Source organism: Apostichopus japonicus, chromosome 11 (assembly GCF_037975245.1).
Source record: "Apostichopus japonicus isolate 1M-3 chromosome 11, ASM3797524v1, whole genome shotgun sequence".
Classification (NCBI taxonomy): Eukaryota; Metazoa; Echinodermata; class Holothuroidea; order Aspidochirotida; family Stichopodidae; genus Apostichopus; species Apostichopus japonicus.
Genome location: NC_092571.1, coordinates 24,041,932 through 24,056,994, shown reverse-complemented (window position 1 = coordinate 24,056,994; position 15,063 = coordinate 24,041,932). Strand labels below are relative to the sequence as shown.

The following is a 15,063-nucleotide window of genomic DNA, read 5'->3' as shown; positions in this document are numbered from 1 at the left end:
TTCGTGCTAAAAACACTCAATATTTGTATTTGTATATTTATTTGTTTCATCACATTTTACAGTGTGAAGGGAAGTCTCCTATAAAGCCTGCAAGGCTTAACAAAGTAGGAGACTCCCCAAAAAGAAAAAAAGAGAGAAAAACTTAAGAAAAGAAAAAGAAAAGTTAATAGTAGCATCTACAATGATGAAAAATCGAATTGACGCTAATTGAAATTAATAATCTTAATAAACAATTCTAACAATCTTTATAATGATCTTAATCACAAACACACACAAGAATAAATCCATCAATAGTGAGAAATAATTTCAGTTTGGAGATTCCTTTTGAATACAGAGTAAGAAGGCTTATTCTTAACATTATCTTGGAGATTATTCCACGTTTTTATGGCACGAATACGAGGGCTTAAAGAACCCATAGTACTGCGATACACTTAAAGGTATTGAAGACTCTCCCCCAAACCGTGTGTCGCCCTCTGAAAAAGCTAACTTTCCGTTGCTTGCAAGTGAAGTTTTTTTCTTGTCGTTAAAAATGCAGACAGTAATGAAACGGGATATCTTGTAATCTTTTATCTAGACCTGAGATGTCCATCGCTGCTATGTACACTGTGTTGTGGGCATTGACCGTAGCTGCATGTATTGACTGAACACTAGCGTCTAATTACCGACGGTAGCAAGCTGTGTGTTTATTTTCTGGGATTGATGGTGGTATCTAACACTTGGGTTACACCTCATTCGAAACTAGGTCAGAATACCGGCATCAAACGTTTCTATGTGCGCGAGTCTTCACACCCTTTAAGACCCTGTAGCCACTTCCTGGTTGCTTCAGTGATATATTATACTGTTGTAGTCGTATACACATTGTAGTATAAATTTAGTCTCATGTTCTCGTACCGTCACTATTTGCGTTCAGGACTGGTAGACCGGGGGACCGGGCGACCGGGGACGGGGGGGGGGGCTAGGGAATGTAGCCATCTGGCCCAAGGACAATTAGGGAGCCTAGGAAAAAATGGGGGTCGAGAAAGGATACGATAAAGAAAAGGCTTAATGAAGAATGCGTAAAGGGGAACTGGTGACATAATAGCCGCTAGGTCGCTCATTGAACAATAGACAATAGTGATATGCCCACACCTAGTAACATATGTAGTCTTTTATGAAAGTCTTGTGATTCCGCGAGTGCTCAATTAACCGGTCATTCACATCACTTATTTGACATAACTCGCAAAAATCTTGCAATAACTGTCATTGTTGTTAATGTTTTGGTAAGTATCTGGAAAGCAATAAATACAAAGTTTTAGATGCCCTTAATGCATCACCATGCCCTTAATGCATCATGCACCAACGTCGCCCCCCCCCCACCTAACTCTCCACATGGCTACCCCCTTCTGATCTTCTGCTTCCATGGCCAGAGTTCTGATTGACAAAAATTATATCCGATGAAGTCGGGGTTCCTCTTTGCTAGATAAGCATAAGAAGATTTTTAAAGGGTGTATTGTAAGTCCGAAAGGAGCAGTATGAGTAAATTCAAAGACTATGTTGCAACTGCAATTCTGTGCTATGCGGATATTTAGTCTCTTGTGACTCTTACCAAATTAAATACTACTTACAAATTGCTGGATAATACCCCTCATTCTAACAAGGAAAAACACTTAGCTGGTTACTATTAAATAAGTGTTAACGTTTTGAATCCGATACAGAATATTCCAAAGTTTCTCAGAAATATAACAATATCGTTGTTTCATTTGTAAACTATTTTTGTTCAGTTGCATCTTTCCTTCTGAGATGTTAGTGGACTAAAATGACGCAATAAATCGTCAAACAGACCGGTAGTTGGAGTACAACAGCATGAGTACAAGTAAACAAATGAGTACATGCCTCATAATTCATCTGAGGACAAACAGACTGGTAGTTGGAGTACAACAACATGAGTACAAGTAAACGAATGAATACATGCCTTATAATTCTTCTGAGTACAAACAGACTGGTAGTTGGAGTACAGCAACATGAGTACAAGTAAACGAATGAGTACATAATTCATCTGAGGACAAACAGACTGGTAGTTGGAGTACAACAACATGAATACAAATAAACGAATGAGTACATGCCTTATAATTCATCTGAGGACAAAAAGACTGGTAGTTGGAGTACAACAACATGAGTACAGGTAAATAAATGAGTACATGCCTTATAATTCTTCTGAGTACAAACAGACTGGTAGTTGGAGTACAACAACATGAGTACAAGTAAACGAATGAGTACATGCCTTATAATTCATCTGAGGACAAAAAGACTGGTAGCTGGAGTACAACAACATGAATACAAGTAAACGAATGAGTACATGCCTTATAATTCATCTGAGGACAAAAAGACTGGTAGTTGGAGTACAACAACATAGGTACAAGTAAACGAATGAGTACATGCCTTATAATTCTTGTGAGTACAAACAGACTGGTAGTTGGAGTACAACAACATTAGTACAAGTAAACGAATGAGTATTAGCAGTATAATTCATCTGAGGACAAACAGACTGGTAGCTGGAGAACAACAACATGAGTACAAGTAAATAAATGAGTACTAGCCTTAGAACTCATCTCATTACATGCAGACCGGTAGCTGGAGTACAACGTACAACATGAGTACAAGTAAACGAATGAGTACAAGCCTTAGAATGCATCTGATTACAAGCATACTGGTAGCTGGAGAACAACAACATTAGTACAAGTAAACAAATGAGTACAAGCCTTGTAATTCATCTGAGTACAAACAGACTGGTAGCTGGAGTACAACAACATTAGTACAAGTAAACAAATGAGTACAAGCCTTGTAATTCATCTGAGGACAAACAGACTGGTAGTTGGAGTACAACAACATGAGTACAAGTAAACAAATGAGTACATGCCTTATAATTCTTCTGAGTACAAACAGACTGGTAGCTGATGTACAACAACATGAGTATAAGTAAACAAATGAGTATAAGCAATAGCATTCATCTTGGTGTGAGTAAACGTGCGAGTACATAAAACTTCAGGGTTACATTGCGCGTGTTGGCCTGCGAGTACTACGATACTAAATTCAACCGGCCCCAGTACAAAAACGAGTACAAATGAAAGAGTACTCATACTAGGACAGAGACTGTACAAGTATCTCATCGGGTACATTAGCTTCTCTTTAATCGTCGAATATCCGATCAGAAGATTTTTGTCAAGATTCAAGTCATATTGCCTCTTTAAAGAAATCATGCGTTGTTATAGGTTACCTGAAAGTAACTACCGGATGTTACTTGTCAAAGAGTAATGGAATGTATTTTTTTTTTTTTTTTTTTGCAAACAAAATAATTAAACTTTGGCATTTCAAACATATGAATATGATAACCCATGGACCATCGAATAATGCCCCATTCGAGGCTTGCTTTTCCGAGAAAATTATCTCCTAAACTATGCATCAAAATTAACCAATGAGAGGATAGTTTGCCACGTGACCCTTCGCGTGAACGTATCACACATCTACCATTCGTTTAGGGGGAAAATTCTGTCTAATCTATTCATGTGATCTGATCTATTTAAAATAAATGTTCTTGGAAATTGGCGTGAAAGATAATTGAAGTTCCATCAACACTCGTTAACTATTGTGAATTATGATATTGTTGACTCATAAAGGGTTAACCGATGATCTTTCATAATGTAACTTATCAACCACCGTAGTAATATGTGGTCTTAAAATCACTCACCAGGCAACCTTTTATCATAATCAAAATCGTTATTGATTTACGATACATTCGCTATCATTACCTTGTTATTATCTTCACGCATATAAACATCATCCGTTCACCCTATTGACGGCGCATCAGATAAGTTGTATTATCTGTTCCGTTTTACACGCCAAAAGAGCCAAAAAAAAAAAAAAATTAAAAAAATACAAACTTAGTTATCTTTTTCTCTGAAAGAGTGAGTTATTATTTACAAAATTCAATCATTGTAAAAGTGATACAAATCAATGAAATTTGCAACGCTTACTCCACAATCTGTCTTATTCTTCTTCTTTTTTTCGTAAAAAGAAAATCAACGACATAATTTACCTCTAAAAAGGGTAAAGCTAAAGGAAATATATATCCTTAGCTTCAATTATGCCGACGTTGATTTGACCTCAGAAAAACTTAATTGAAGACGATTTCTATTGTAAAGTCCATCCGAGTGTATCAATTTCATTTAGTTTAATAACATTATTTGGCGTCGAACAAATAAGCCCCGTCATTTCGCTTGACATCACCGAGGCCACCGCGTCGGTATAAACATATGTAGTAAGATAAGATAATTTGTCTAACAAGGCTCGAGCTACCTACCTTTGCATATAATATGGTTTCACGGCTTTAACTTTCCATATACATTGGCGGTGTGTGTGTGTGTGAGGCTGTATAACATATGAAAAGGAGTAGGTTAAAACGTCGATGGATATTAATTTTCTAACGGGAGCAGATTTAGGCACCTCCAGAGTTTTGGAATAATTACGTTTTTCTTCTTAAAAATTGTTGATTTGGCTTTATTGGAGATGTGTCAAAAGATGGTTTTCTTAGAAAAAACTTTGTAGCTGTCATTTGGAACGCGATTGGCTTTTTTTAGGGGGGGTTTGAAAATTGTCTGTTTTTCTCTTTGGAATAGTTTTGTCTAGAAAGGAAACCAGTGGTTATCAGTACCTCTGTTTACTTTCGGAACAGCCACTAAGCCTTCGAATTTTAATTAAATAATAAAAACAAAGAAACTGTACACTGGACTTACCTGCATAATTACTTCAGGCTTAGTAGCTACTCCGACGTTTTACTTTGCATAATCTTGAAGGTAGTAATCCTTCACATTTGGACGACAGATGATCCTTGTTTAGACTTTGTTTTATAAAGAAGAGAAAGGTGCTTTTATACGACGGGTGATCTGTTAAGGTTAAGTTTCATTATTTTGTTATTTCCACGGAAAAAATCTCTTGTGAAGAGATATATAATTTTCTTTTGGAGTTGTTTCTTGTTTTTGTCACTGGATCTTCGGAAACATAGCAGAGCAAAGTTTTCAACGGAAAAGGATTAGCATACCCCCCACTCCCGCTCCCTTTTTTGTAGTTTACCCCCCCCCCCCCCACTTCATTTCGTCACGGGATAAATCTTAAGGAATATAACTTTCTCTTAAACTTTTAGCAGAATTGCTACACAGTGACAAACCTAACACAACTGCGAGCTTTGTGGAACAATTTATCTTTCTCTTGTTTAGATATATTAATATTTAAGAAAGTGGGTGCGCAAATGATTAATTTATTATTATAATTAATTACCCCATAGTTTATCTGTGTTTACATAACATGACGTGACTACGTCGTTTGGAAACATGGGTATGTATGCCGGTATAGTCAACATTGCGTAACTATTTTCATATACGCACAAACAGTACAAAGACCTGTATATATAAATATATATATATATAAATATATATATATATAAATATATATGTATATATTGTACCTACACGCAACGCGGAATGTTTACAACACCTTATCTTGTAAAGATGTTCTTAGATTGGCGATCACATTTCGTAAACAGCGAGCAGCGGAAGAATGTTTTTAACCAAAGCTAGTGGAAAATATTTTAAAAAAGAGAGATTTGCCTAAGTTATTTATTCTCTTCCGCCCCCCCCCATTTTTCATTGAAAAAGATCAACTTGCATCGGTTTGGTTGGAGTCATCTTACAGAATAAAAAAAATTCCACAGGAGCGTGACAACTCTTGTTTTTATGATGGCAATGGTTAGTAATTGGACGAAACTTAATATTTACGGAGTTTTTATGATGTCTGTGATTTCAGTACTGTTGTGTAGAACGGTAAATAGTTCTTGCCAACAAGGTGAGGTCTTTGATCCTAACATTAAAAAGTGTGTTGACTGTACTCAAATATGTGAATTCGCGCCTGAGGATACGCTATGTTCAGATTGTAGAAAAGATGGGAACGCTCATACTGATTGGGGTAAGTCAAGAATTTTGCTCTAAACTTTTATATATGTTAAAGTCCGAAATGTTAAACATTTCAATTCAATCACGTTATAAGTTCCTCTAATCGCACGTTTGAACCAGTCCAATGTTAAATTATAGATCGTATCTGTCTTATATCTATGCGTGATACTATTCTAAAAGATAAGTATATTTTGGTCGTGTTGAATGTGTTATGTAATACCGGGTTCTTAGCCAGGCTGTGGCACGAATGTGTGGGTGATACCCGCATACAGACTAATGGAGCCCCCCTTCTCTCTCATTTGTTCCACCACCATTACATTGATCGTGCTCCAGCTGAGAATTCCTGACAACGAGCATTGTTATGCTTAACTTACACCTGAAAACAGTATAAATATTCTTGGCAGTCCAGTACGTATATAGAAGTGGATTTTGGAGGGTGGGGGTGGGTGGAGGGATGGACATGTCCCCCACTTCTGTTAAAAAGAGGACGCCAATCTACTTTACCCAAAGGCCTGGCTTGCGTTCATCGAAGAAGACATTGAAGAGAAATCGAATCACTGCTATAAGTAAATAATCTCCTAATATCATCGCCCACCCCCCCCCCCCCTGATATTGATACTATAAAGTACCCGTACTGGCGTTAGTGCCAGTGTATACTCGTACCCATGGGCCTACCAGGGCAAATTGTACTTACACTGGCACACATTTCGTTGTGTTAGTACCACAAGTATGAATTGTACTAACTCAAGGATCTACAAACGTTTAGGACTTAAAATAATTTCTTTGCAACTTGCTATGATCATGTCACTGTAACCGTATCAACTGCAATATGCACTGTTTACATTCCCGTACAGTTACTGTCGATGGTTCTACGAATTGATATCTAAATAGCCTAAATTATATTATAAATATATATATATATAAAAAATATATATATATATATATATGTTGAGACTAGTTGAACACTAGTAGTTGTAACTCGGAGTTTCACGCGTTGAGCGATCATCAGACAACTCTAAATATATATATATTTAGCCTTTACGTTTACAAAATCGCAGCGTTTGAAACCCTACAACACTTAAAAAGTGTCCCCTGGACACTGTGATTACCCCAAGGGGTGAGGACACAAGTTACCCGTTACCAATGTAACAAATGTGGATAGCAGCCTTTTGTATGTCCTATGACTTCAACGTATGTGTGTTATCTTAATAATGAATACTCTTCAGATCAGCTTCCCTTAACCCACCTCACCCCTTTCAGTATAAAGATAACTGAAACAGTAGATATATCATTGAGAAACCAGTCAGCTATTTACCTTTTCATTGTTATAATGTGGATAATGTTGGCCTATATGCTAATTACCAATTTAAAATTCACACACTATGTTATAAAGAAGGTATAACATTTAACCACCCTAATATATTTCATAAATATGTGATTTCTTATAAATTGTAATATTTCTCCCAATTCATGTCCAACCTATTGAACTATTTCCCTATACGGCTGTTTGTGATGTAGCTAAAATACAATGAATCATCGATAAATTGACAAAAATTAGCGACTGATAACTGAAGACGTCTTCCACTCTATAGTTTATTTAAATCCTGGTAAGAATAAGCTGCAAAAGAAGAAACCCACTTTGTTTATCGATGACGTATATGGAAACAAATTTCACGAGATATTTAAGCACAATTAGTTAAGGCAATGCTCCCAAATTTACAAGTTCATCATACTAAACTCTACCGCTGCAAGTCAAGCCAGAGCGTTCTTGAGACAAACTAATTAAGCAATTTTCTCCCATAAAAATGAATTCATTTTTACGATTTTGTTTTCCGAATGCTTTATGTTGTAGGCTTACAGTTACAAAGAACTCAATGAGAAGAATAAAACGCGGAAAAAATAAATAAAAATCTGACATCAAATCGGTAGCAGCAGTTTATCAAATTTTACGTCCAGAAATTTAAAACCTCAAATAGTTTACTCCACGATGTCATTGAGTTTATGGCAAATCTCAGATTACGTCTCGTAATTCGTTATATGACTGCTGTAAACTCTTCAGGCGATTACCGTATATGGTATTTTATGTATTACAACAACCCTTGCATACAAACAAGTTATATGTTGTATGTATTACAACAATCCCTGCATACAAACAAGATGTATGATTTATGTATAACGGCAATACCTGCATACAAACAAGTTATACGATTTATGTCTTACGTCAATCCCTGCATACAAACAAATTATATGAGTTATGTATTACGACAATTCCTGCGTAAAAACCAAGTTATACGATTTATGTATTACAAAAATTCCTGCAATACAAACAAGTTACATGATTTCATGCATTACGACAGTCCCTGCATACAAACAAGTAATATGATTTATGTATTACGACAATCCCTGCATACAAACAAGTTATATGATTTATGTATTACGACAATTCCTGTTATAACTGTATTCGTATAGCTCTATTTCCACACACGCACACATTAAAAATGCATCATTACTTTCCATATATAACTTCAGTTATTGTCATCTCATAACAATAAAGTCATTTAGCCTGACAAGTCAAAATTTAATTTCAAAAGATGAGAACAAAATGTTTAAAATCTTGGAAATTTCTGTGTTGATTGTTTTTTTTTTCATGTATATTAATAACTGTCTGGTTGAGAATCTGTTGGAATTCAGTTGGAAATGATCAATTTCTCCCTTAAGAAACGAACAATTTAGTGAAGAAGAAAAAAAAAGCAGCCGAAGGTGAAAGTTTAGATTAATATTCTCACATTATTGTCAAGTTTGATCGATCACCCTCTATCGTATATTGTACATCATAAATCGTATATATCGTACGTACATAGTATATTTATACTATATATGCTATATGTATATAGTATATATCGTATATATGGTATACATATAATATATATAGTATATATGCTAAATATAATATATATGGTATACATATGGTATATATAGTATATATCGTATACCGTATATCGTATATATATAATATATATAGTATATATACTAAATATAGTATATATGGTATATATATAGTATACATCGTATATATCGTAAATATGGTATACATATAATATATATATATAAACTATATATAATATATATCGTATATAGAATATATAATACATATATAGGATATATCTTACAACTTATCAATTACTGAATTGATTAATTTACACAGTAAACATCTGAATTGAAGGAAACCTTGAACAAATGTAAAAATTTTTGACTCATTATGCTTGTATTTTTGTTTTGTATCCGTCTTTTTTGGAGGAGGGTGCACTGGTAGTGCTTCTTTTCTTATGTGTGTTTTGGTTTACTGTTGCTTTCTATGTGTGCATTTATTTCATATATATATATATATATATATATATATATATAAGTCTGTTCAAAGTATCTCTTTCGAGATCCGGCTTTAGGAATCACAAATGATTTTCGAGTTGGTTAGCATCATGTTTGATCTCTAGAGTAAGGCAAAATATGTCACCAAAAACAGAACTAGTATTGTTCGATACAGGTGACAAACGCCTACAGTGGAATTACGATCTTCCTTACCGGTTTCGAACCTCTGGACATACAATCAGCGTCCATAGCCTAGTGGTTAGGGTGTCCGCGTACAGAGCGGGAGGCCCGTGGTTCGAATCCCGGTGGAGGCTGAAAGTTTTTCACTGTTCTTGATTTTCCAACTCATTACGATTTTCATTTATATCTATTCATTTGCCTTTGTCGTTTACCTCCATTGCATTATATATATATATATATATATATATATATATATATGGGACAAAGGATTAAGGTATTCAAAAATTTCAAAAAACTAATCAAAGGGAAAAAAAAAATAATAGTGTTTCACTTTCTTTAAGAGGTAATGACGTCACATATCATTACCCAATCTCATGTGCTCATAATTGTAGAACAGTGCATGCTATATTGTGAGCATGGGTGACCATAATTAGCCTTTCTAGCACATTGAAGTGACCAATAGTCATCCTCATTACTTCATAAGCTATAGTTTGTGTTGTAGCTTGAACTTACAAATATCTCTACTACTACTCCTCCCGGGCGCTATAATCTGTGTTTTCCGCTTTGTGACGTCATAGGTTCTTTCCGATATGACGTTAAAAATACTTTTAGTGTATTTTCAGTCGGGCGAAAATCAAATGGCGTTGCTAGGGTTACTTGATCCATCTATAGTTCAGCTGTCATAAGATAGTTCACCCATGCAGTATACGTGCCGTTATAGGCTGAATAACAGTGTGGGCCCCATGGTGTAGAATCCTGAGTCAGTTGTGCACTTTCTTCTCCACCCAGTTCTAATTTTTGTTCTCTTTCTCTCCACTCCTCCCCCCCCCCCTCGACCTGTCCCTCTACAATTTAATTGAAAGTAAGATGCCTTACATTACACCTACAACGAGACTCTGAAAACCGTGTAAAATTTATGACAATGCCCTGAGAGAGAAAGAACTAGAGGGTAATACAACATGAAAAAGAAGAAAAAAATCTGTCTATTTTAGAGTTCCTTAAATAGTCCGTTTTTTAAGCTTGAAAGTTTGATTCCGCAGTAAATTTTGAGCAGGATGGATGACAGTTTCTCTCGCGCTTCTCTCATGGTGTTGAATAAGTGTGACTGTGTCTTTCGAGAAGGGTGGGATTGCTTGGCAAGTAATAAACAAGAAAGGTCTTCTTCGGTTGTTTTGTTCCCCAGCCCAAAGGAGGCCATAAAAGGGACATTTTTCGTTCAAAATAATCCCCAGAGAATTTTTCAGCTTTTTGGTTTATGAGCTCAATGTGGAAAGCGAAGCAGACATTCAAGCGGTCTTCATTATTGCGGTGTCATTAATAGCGGTGCTTATACCCTCCCGATGATAAATGCATTATTAATTGCGGACAGGATGAAATACATGGAGGGAAAAATGTAAAATAAATCAACCAGCTTATACCGTTTATAGGTTTGTTTGTAAATGGACACTGTACAATGGACTATACATTAAGACAATCTACGGTATATATCTAATCAAGATGAATACACTCGGAATATAGTGAACTGGAATTAGGCAATGTTTTCAACAACTGTTGGTACTTAAATGAGAATAATCAATGGTACTAAAGATTAAACGTTTCCTTTCAAACAAATGTATGAAACCCCCCATTAAAATGCCCGAAGCGAATAGGAGGTAGAACTAAGTAGCAACCTTAAATGAAATGTCTGTTTGTGATAAGCTAAAACATTAGTATCTTATCTTATATACTGCACGGGATAAATTGTTAGAAAATTTCTTAGAAAAGAGGTTAGTTCTCATCTGGTATATTTATACTTCGGGACTAATACTGGAACCCCCCCCCCGTCCCTCCTGACGGTTCGCAGATGCATCGGAATAGTATCATGTGGAAGTGCTAACTGAGTCTCCTATAACAATGGAACCCTTTGTCCTTGGGCACTATTGGATAAATCCGATACTACGTCCATGACGTCATACTAGGACCCGAATTCGCGACAAAAATATAGACTCATGCTTGAATGTTGCCGAGTAGCAACATGTTATCTGGCATGGTTTGTTAACTGTAGAAGTAATCTGATATCTGGGTTGTGCGTTACTTTGGACACTATGTTATCTTGGTGCGTTATTGGCCGTGGTAGTTTGTTATTTTTCTCCTATCTGCTTTAGTGTGTTATTGGTATGTGTGTTTGCTGGGGAGGGGGTGGGGTCGGAGGGAGAGCGATTTTTACTTTACATTTTACGTATTTCGTGCAACATACATTTAGGCTATATTATAGCATTTTCGAGACGGGAAGGTGCATTTATTCAATACTGTGATATACTTGCCAAGTCTAATAAAAATTTGACTGCATCATACAGATTCATTTCTGTCTCCCTTTTAAAGTTGCTATCCAATCTCTTCAGTAATTATTTCTCGACGCCAATTTTACCGGTAACTTATATATTTTTCGAGAATTTGCCTCACAACCATCAATCCTAGTATTTACAAGTAATTTTGTCTTATTTACCACAATAATTCCAGATCATGATTAGCTGCACGATGCGTTATAACTCACAACAGTGGTATGACGTCATCAACTGAAGAAACTCAACAAATATTTGCGTTCTAACACGCAAACTATAATTTTCTACTGTTCCCTCTTGTTGACATCTGCATGTGCAAATTCGAAATTTACGCATGAAAAATTCTGAAACTCATTACATTTTTGCCTTTATTATTTGGTTTGTTTCACATATATTGTTTTATTGATGTGCATGATAACAACGAGATTTCACAGAGCATATGCCGACTTTATGATATAGATTAACCCAATATCTATTAATAGAAACGTAAGATCACATTTTCGACTTGCCACAAGTCGAATATATATGTATATATATATATATATATATATATATATATAAACCTTTCAAATCATGACAGACCGCGTTCTCTTCTAAATTACTCTTTTCCCGTTAAGAAATTGCTTCATTTCGAAGTCATTTTGTCAACATACCCCCCTTTTCTTTTTCTTTTTTTACTTTCCCTGTATCGATCTAAATTTTGATCTTCAGTTGCCAGTGCCATCCCTCACATACTCAAGTAATCATCATTTTAGTGTGAATTCTTCATCATTACAACTACTGCCCGGCAGGTCGTTAATTTATAGCGACCTGATCTTTTAGAGCAACACTCCCCGTACGCTATTAAAAACTCTCATCTTTCCTCTAAGAAGCACTTAAAACCCCTCAGAGGGGGAACCGATCGCTCTTAAAGATTTCCTGAGTGACATGAAAGCTGTCTGACGTGATATTAGCGTCAATTTAGTGATAATTTTTTAAGAATCTGATCTTAAAATTCCCGAAGGCTTGGTGGTACAATATACCTCTCTACAGTTTGTACTAGTAGATTTAAAACATTGCCAAGTGTAATTATATATTAGAAACCAAAAAAAAAAAAAAAAAAGAGTACAAAACTTTTTCTTCTTCGAAGGCATTCTAGAAAAAAACAAAATCAACTTACAAATAAATTGATTGAGCTTTCCCGGAATTGGATTTGTAGATAAATAAGTCGTTTCCCGTACATTTAAATCTAGCCATGGATTTGGGTCGCAGAAGTTGACAAAATCCATACGGGTCTATGATAGCCATCTTGGAATATACTTCGTGCATGGTTCTTGGAATGGAGTTATTCATTTTGTCAACAAAGGAGAGAAAATTATCTTACTTATCGTTTATTATGAATATTCCAGATGCTCCAAACGGTGCCCCATTTTCGTTCTTATAAGGCCGCCGTTTTACATCCATTATTCTATGACACACATACCCTGTCTCTCTCAGAACTTGAACCATTTTAGCTCTATCAGATCAAAACACTTGTTATTGGTTCACATGACATTCAAGTGTGTTTTCGAATTGTTTCATTTTTGTTGTTGTCAACAACAACATTTACTCCCTTCCAAGAAATCTCAACAACCATGTCAAGTAAAGGATCTAATTCTGACATTATTTTGTAACAAACAAGTTCTTTTTTATTATGACTATAGCACAGAACATTAATTTCGATATGGCCAAGAAAAAGCAATCTTTATACATATATATATATATATATATATATATATATATATATATATATATATATATATATATATATATATATATATATATATATATATATATATATATATATATATATTGAGGTTTCAAGATGTTTATCCTTCAAATACGCTAAATCTTTGGAACGTTCCTTTAAGGATTAAATTATGACGAACTGTAGGTTCCTCGGCGCAGTACAAATGTTAATGTTAATTCACTATCCTAACAAATGCTCATTCAAAACATGTTCTTTTAACTTCATATCAACAACGGAGCATCCTTGGATGATTATCAAAACTATTATACGGTACTTTTCCAATAGTTAATGCATTTTTTAACATGTTATTTGAGACCATATTAAATGCTGAGATTGATTGAATTATGTGTTGCCAACGGTGTTTGTAGACTAGGTATAGTCCAGTCACTTAAATTGATGAACCTCATCTGTTTAAAGGGACATTTATAAAAAGTGTTATAAAAATACAACCTACACTGACAGCAGTATTTATTTATTACTATGATCATTATTATTCTGAGGTGTACACCATATCAAAATTATTTGGTGCCCAAGTTATTGTTTAAACCCCTCCCCCCCCCAGTTTTACTGGTAATTTTTCTTACTCAATCTTTGTGCAGCAACGTACCGCAGCCTGATCATCATTATCCTATATCATATATATCTATTAATATCTTATACATTGCACTGACAATATAATAAGCTAACTATATACTCTTAAACATTCTATGTGCATCTCATCTGATTTATTTCATATCAATTAAGCAAACAAACATCCCCCAAAAATGCCATAATTGACCTTCTCACTGTTTTTTAATAATTTAGCCTTTTCCCCCTCTCCTTTTAATTATGAAATTGCAGAGATGAGTTATGATTAAATATGTTTGTTTAAAGTTCAACCATAATAGAAGACACACATGCACACACGCATAGTCAATATATAAATAACAAGCTCTGGGTCTTTCGTATATAGGCTTGGCCTATATGCGTTAAACATATAACATACTATACGTGGCAGTGATTTGTTTCTATATTTAGCTCGTATATAGCTAATCCTCCCTGCTACGGGAGACGGGGCAGCTGTGAATGAGCACACGTTTAGTTTGGGTCTAGTCATTAACAGTTTATTATTCACGCAACACATGATGGAGTAGAAGATGAAGATCACGAGGGTGTTGATGAAGATGAAGATGATGATGATTATAATGATGGAGGGAGAGAGGTAGCCACGGAAAAATAACTTTACATTGGTGGATTTATCATTTTGTTTTTCTCGTAGGTTTGGATATAGTCTGTTGGCATAAATCCAACGGTCGTTTTATTACGTGGAAACGGATTATGTAGATTGCAAAGTGAAGATTGTAAAATAAAAAAGTGCAATACAAAAAAGTGTACTACAAAAAAAAAAGGACAAATGAAGGAAAGAGATGAATATTAATCAGAATGGACCAGTGTTTTACCATGATTT

At 35.1% G+C, this 15,063-nt stretch overlaps 1 protein-coding gene across 3 annotated transcripts in view; it reads left to right on the top strand.

Moving 5' to 3' along the window:
• The window catches only part of LOC139976014 (neuronal acetylcholine receptor subunit alpha-10-like), a 134,399-nt gene that overhangs the window by 67,886 nt on the left and 51,450 nt on the right, over positions 1-15,063 (top strand). Inside the window, exon 1 of one of the 3 annotated variants that reach the window (XM_071984391.1) lies at positions 4,389-5,994. The exons of the other annotated variants lie outside the window; for them this stretch is intronic. Within the exon in view, the coding sequence (XP_071840492.1) occupies positions 5,766-5,994 (229 nt within the window). The 5' untranslated portion in view covers positions 4,389-5,765. Of the gene's footprint in view, positions 1-4,388; positions 5,995-15,063 lie in introns of those variants that run through there. 3 annotated transcript variants of the gene reach the window in all.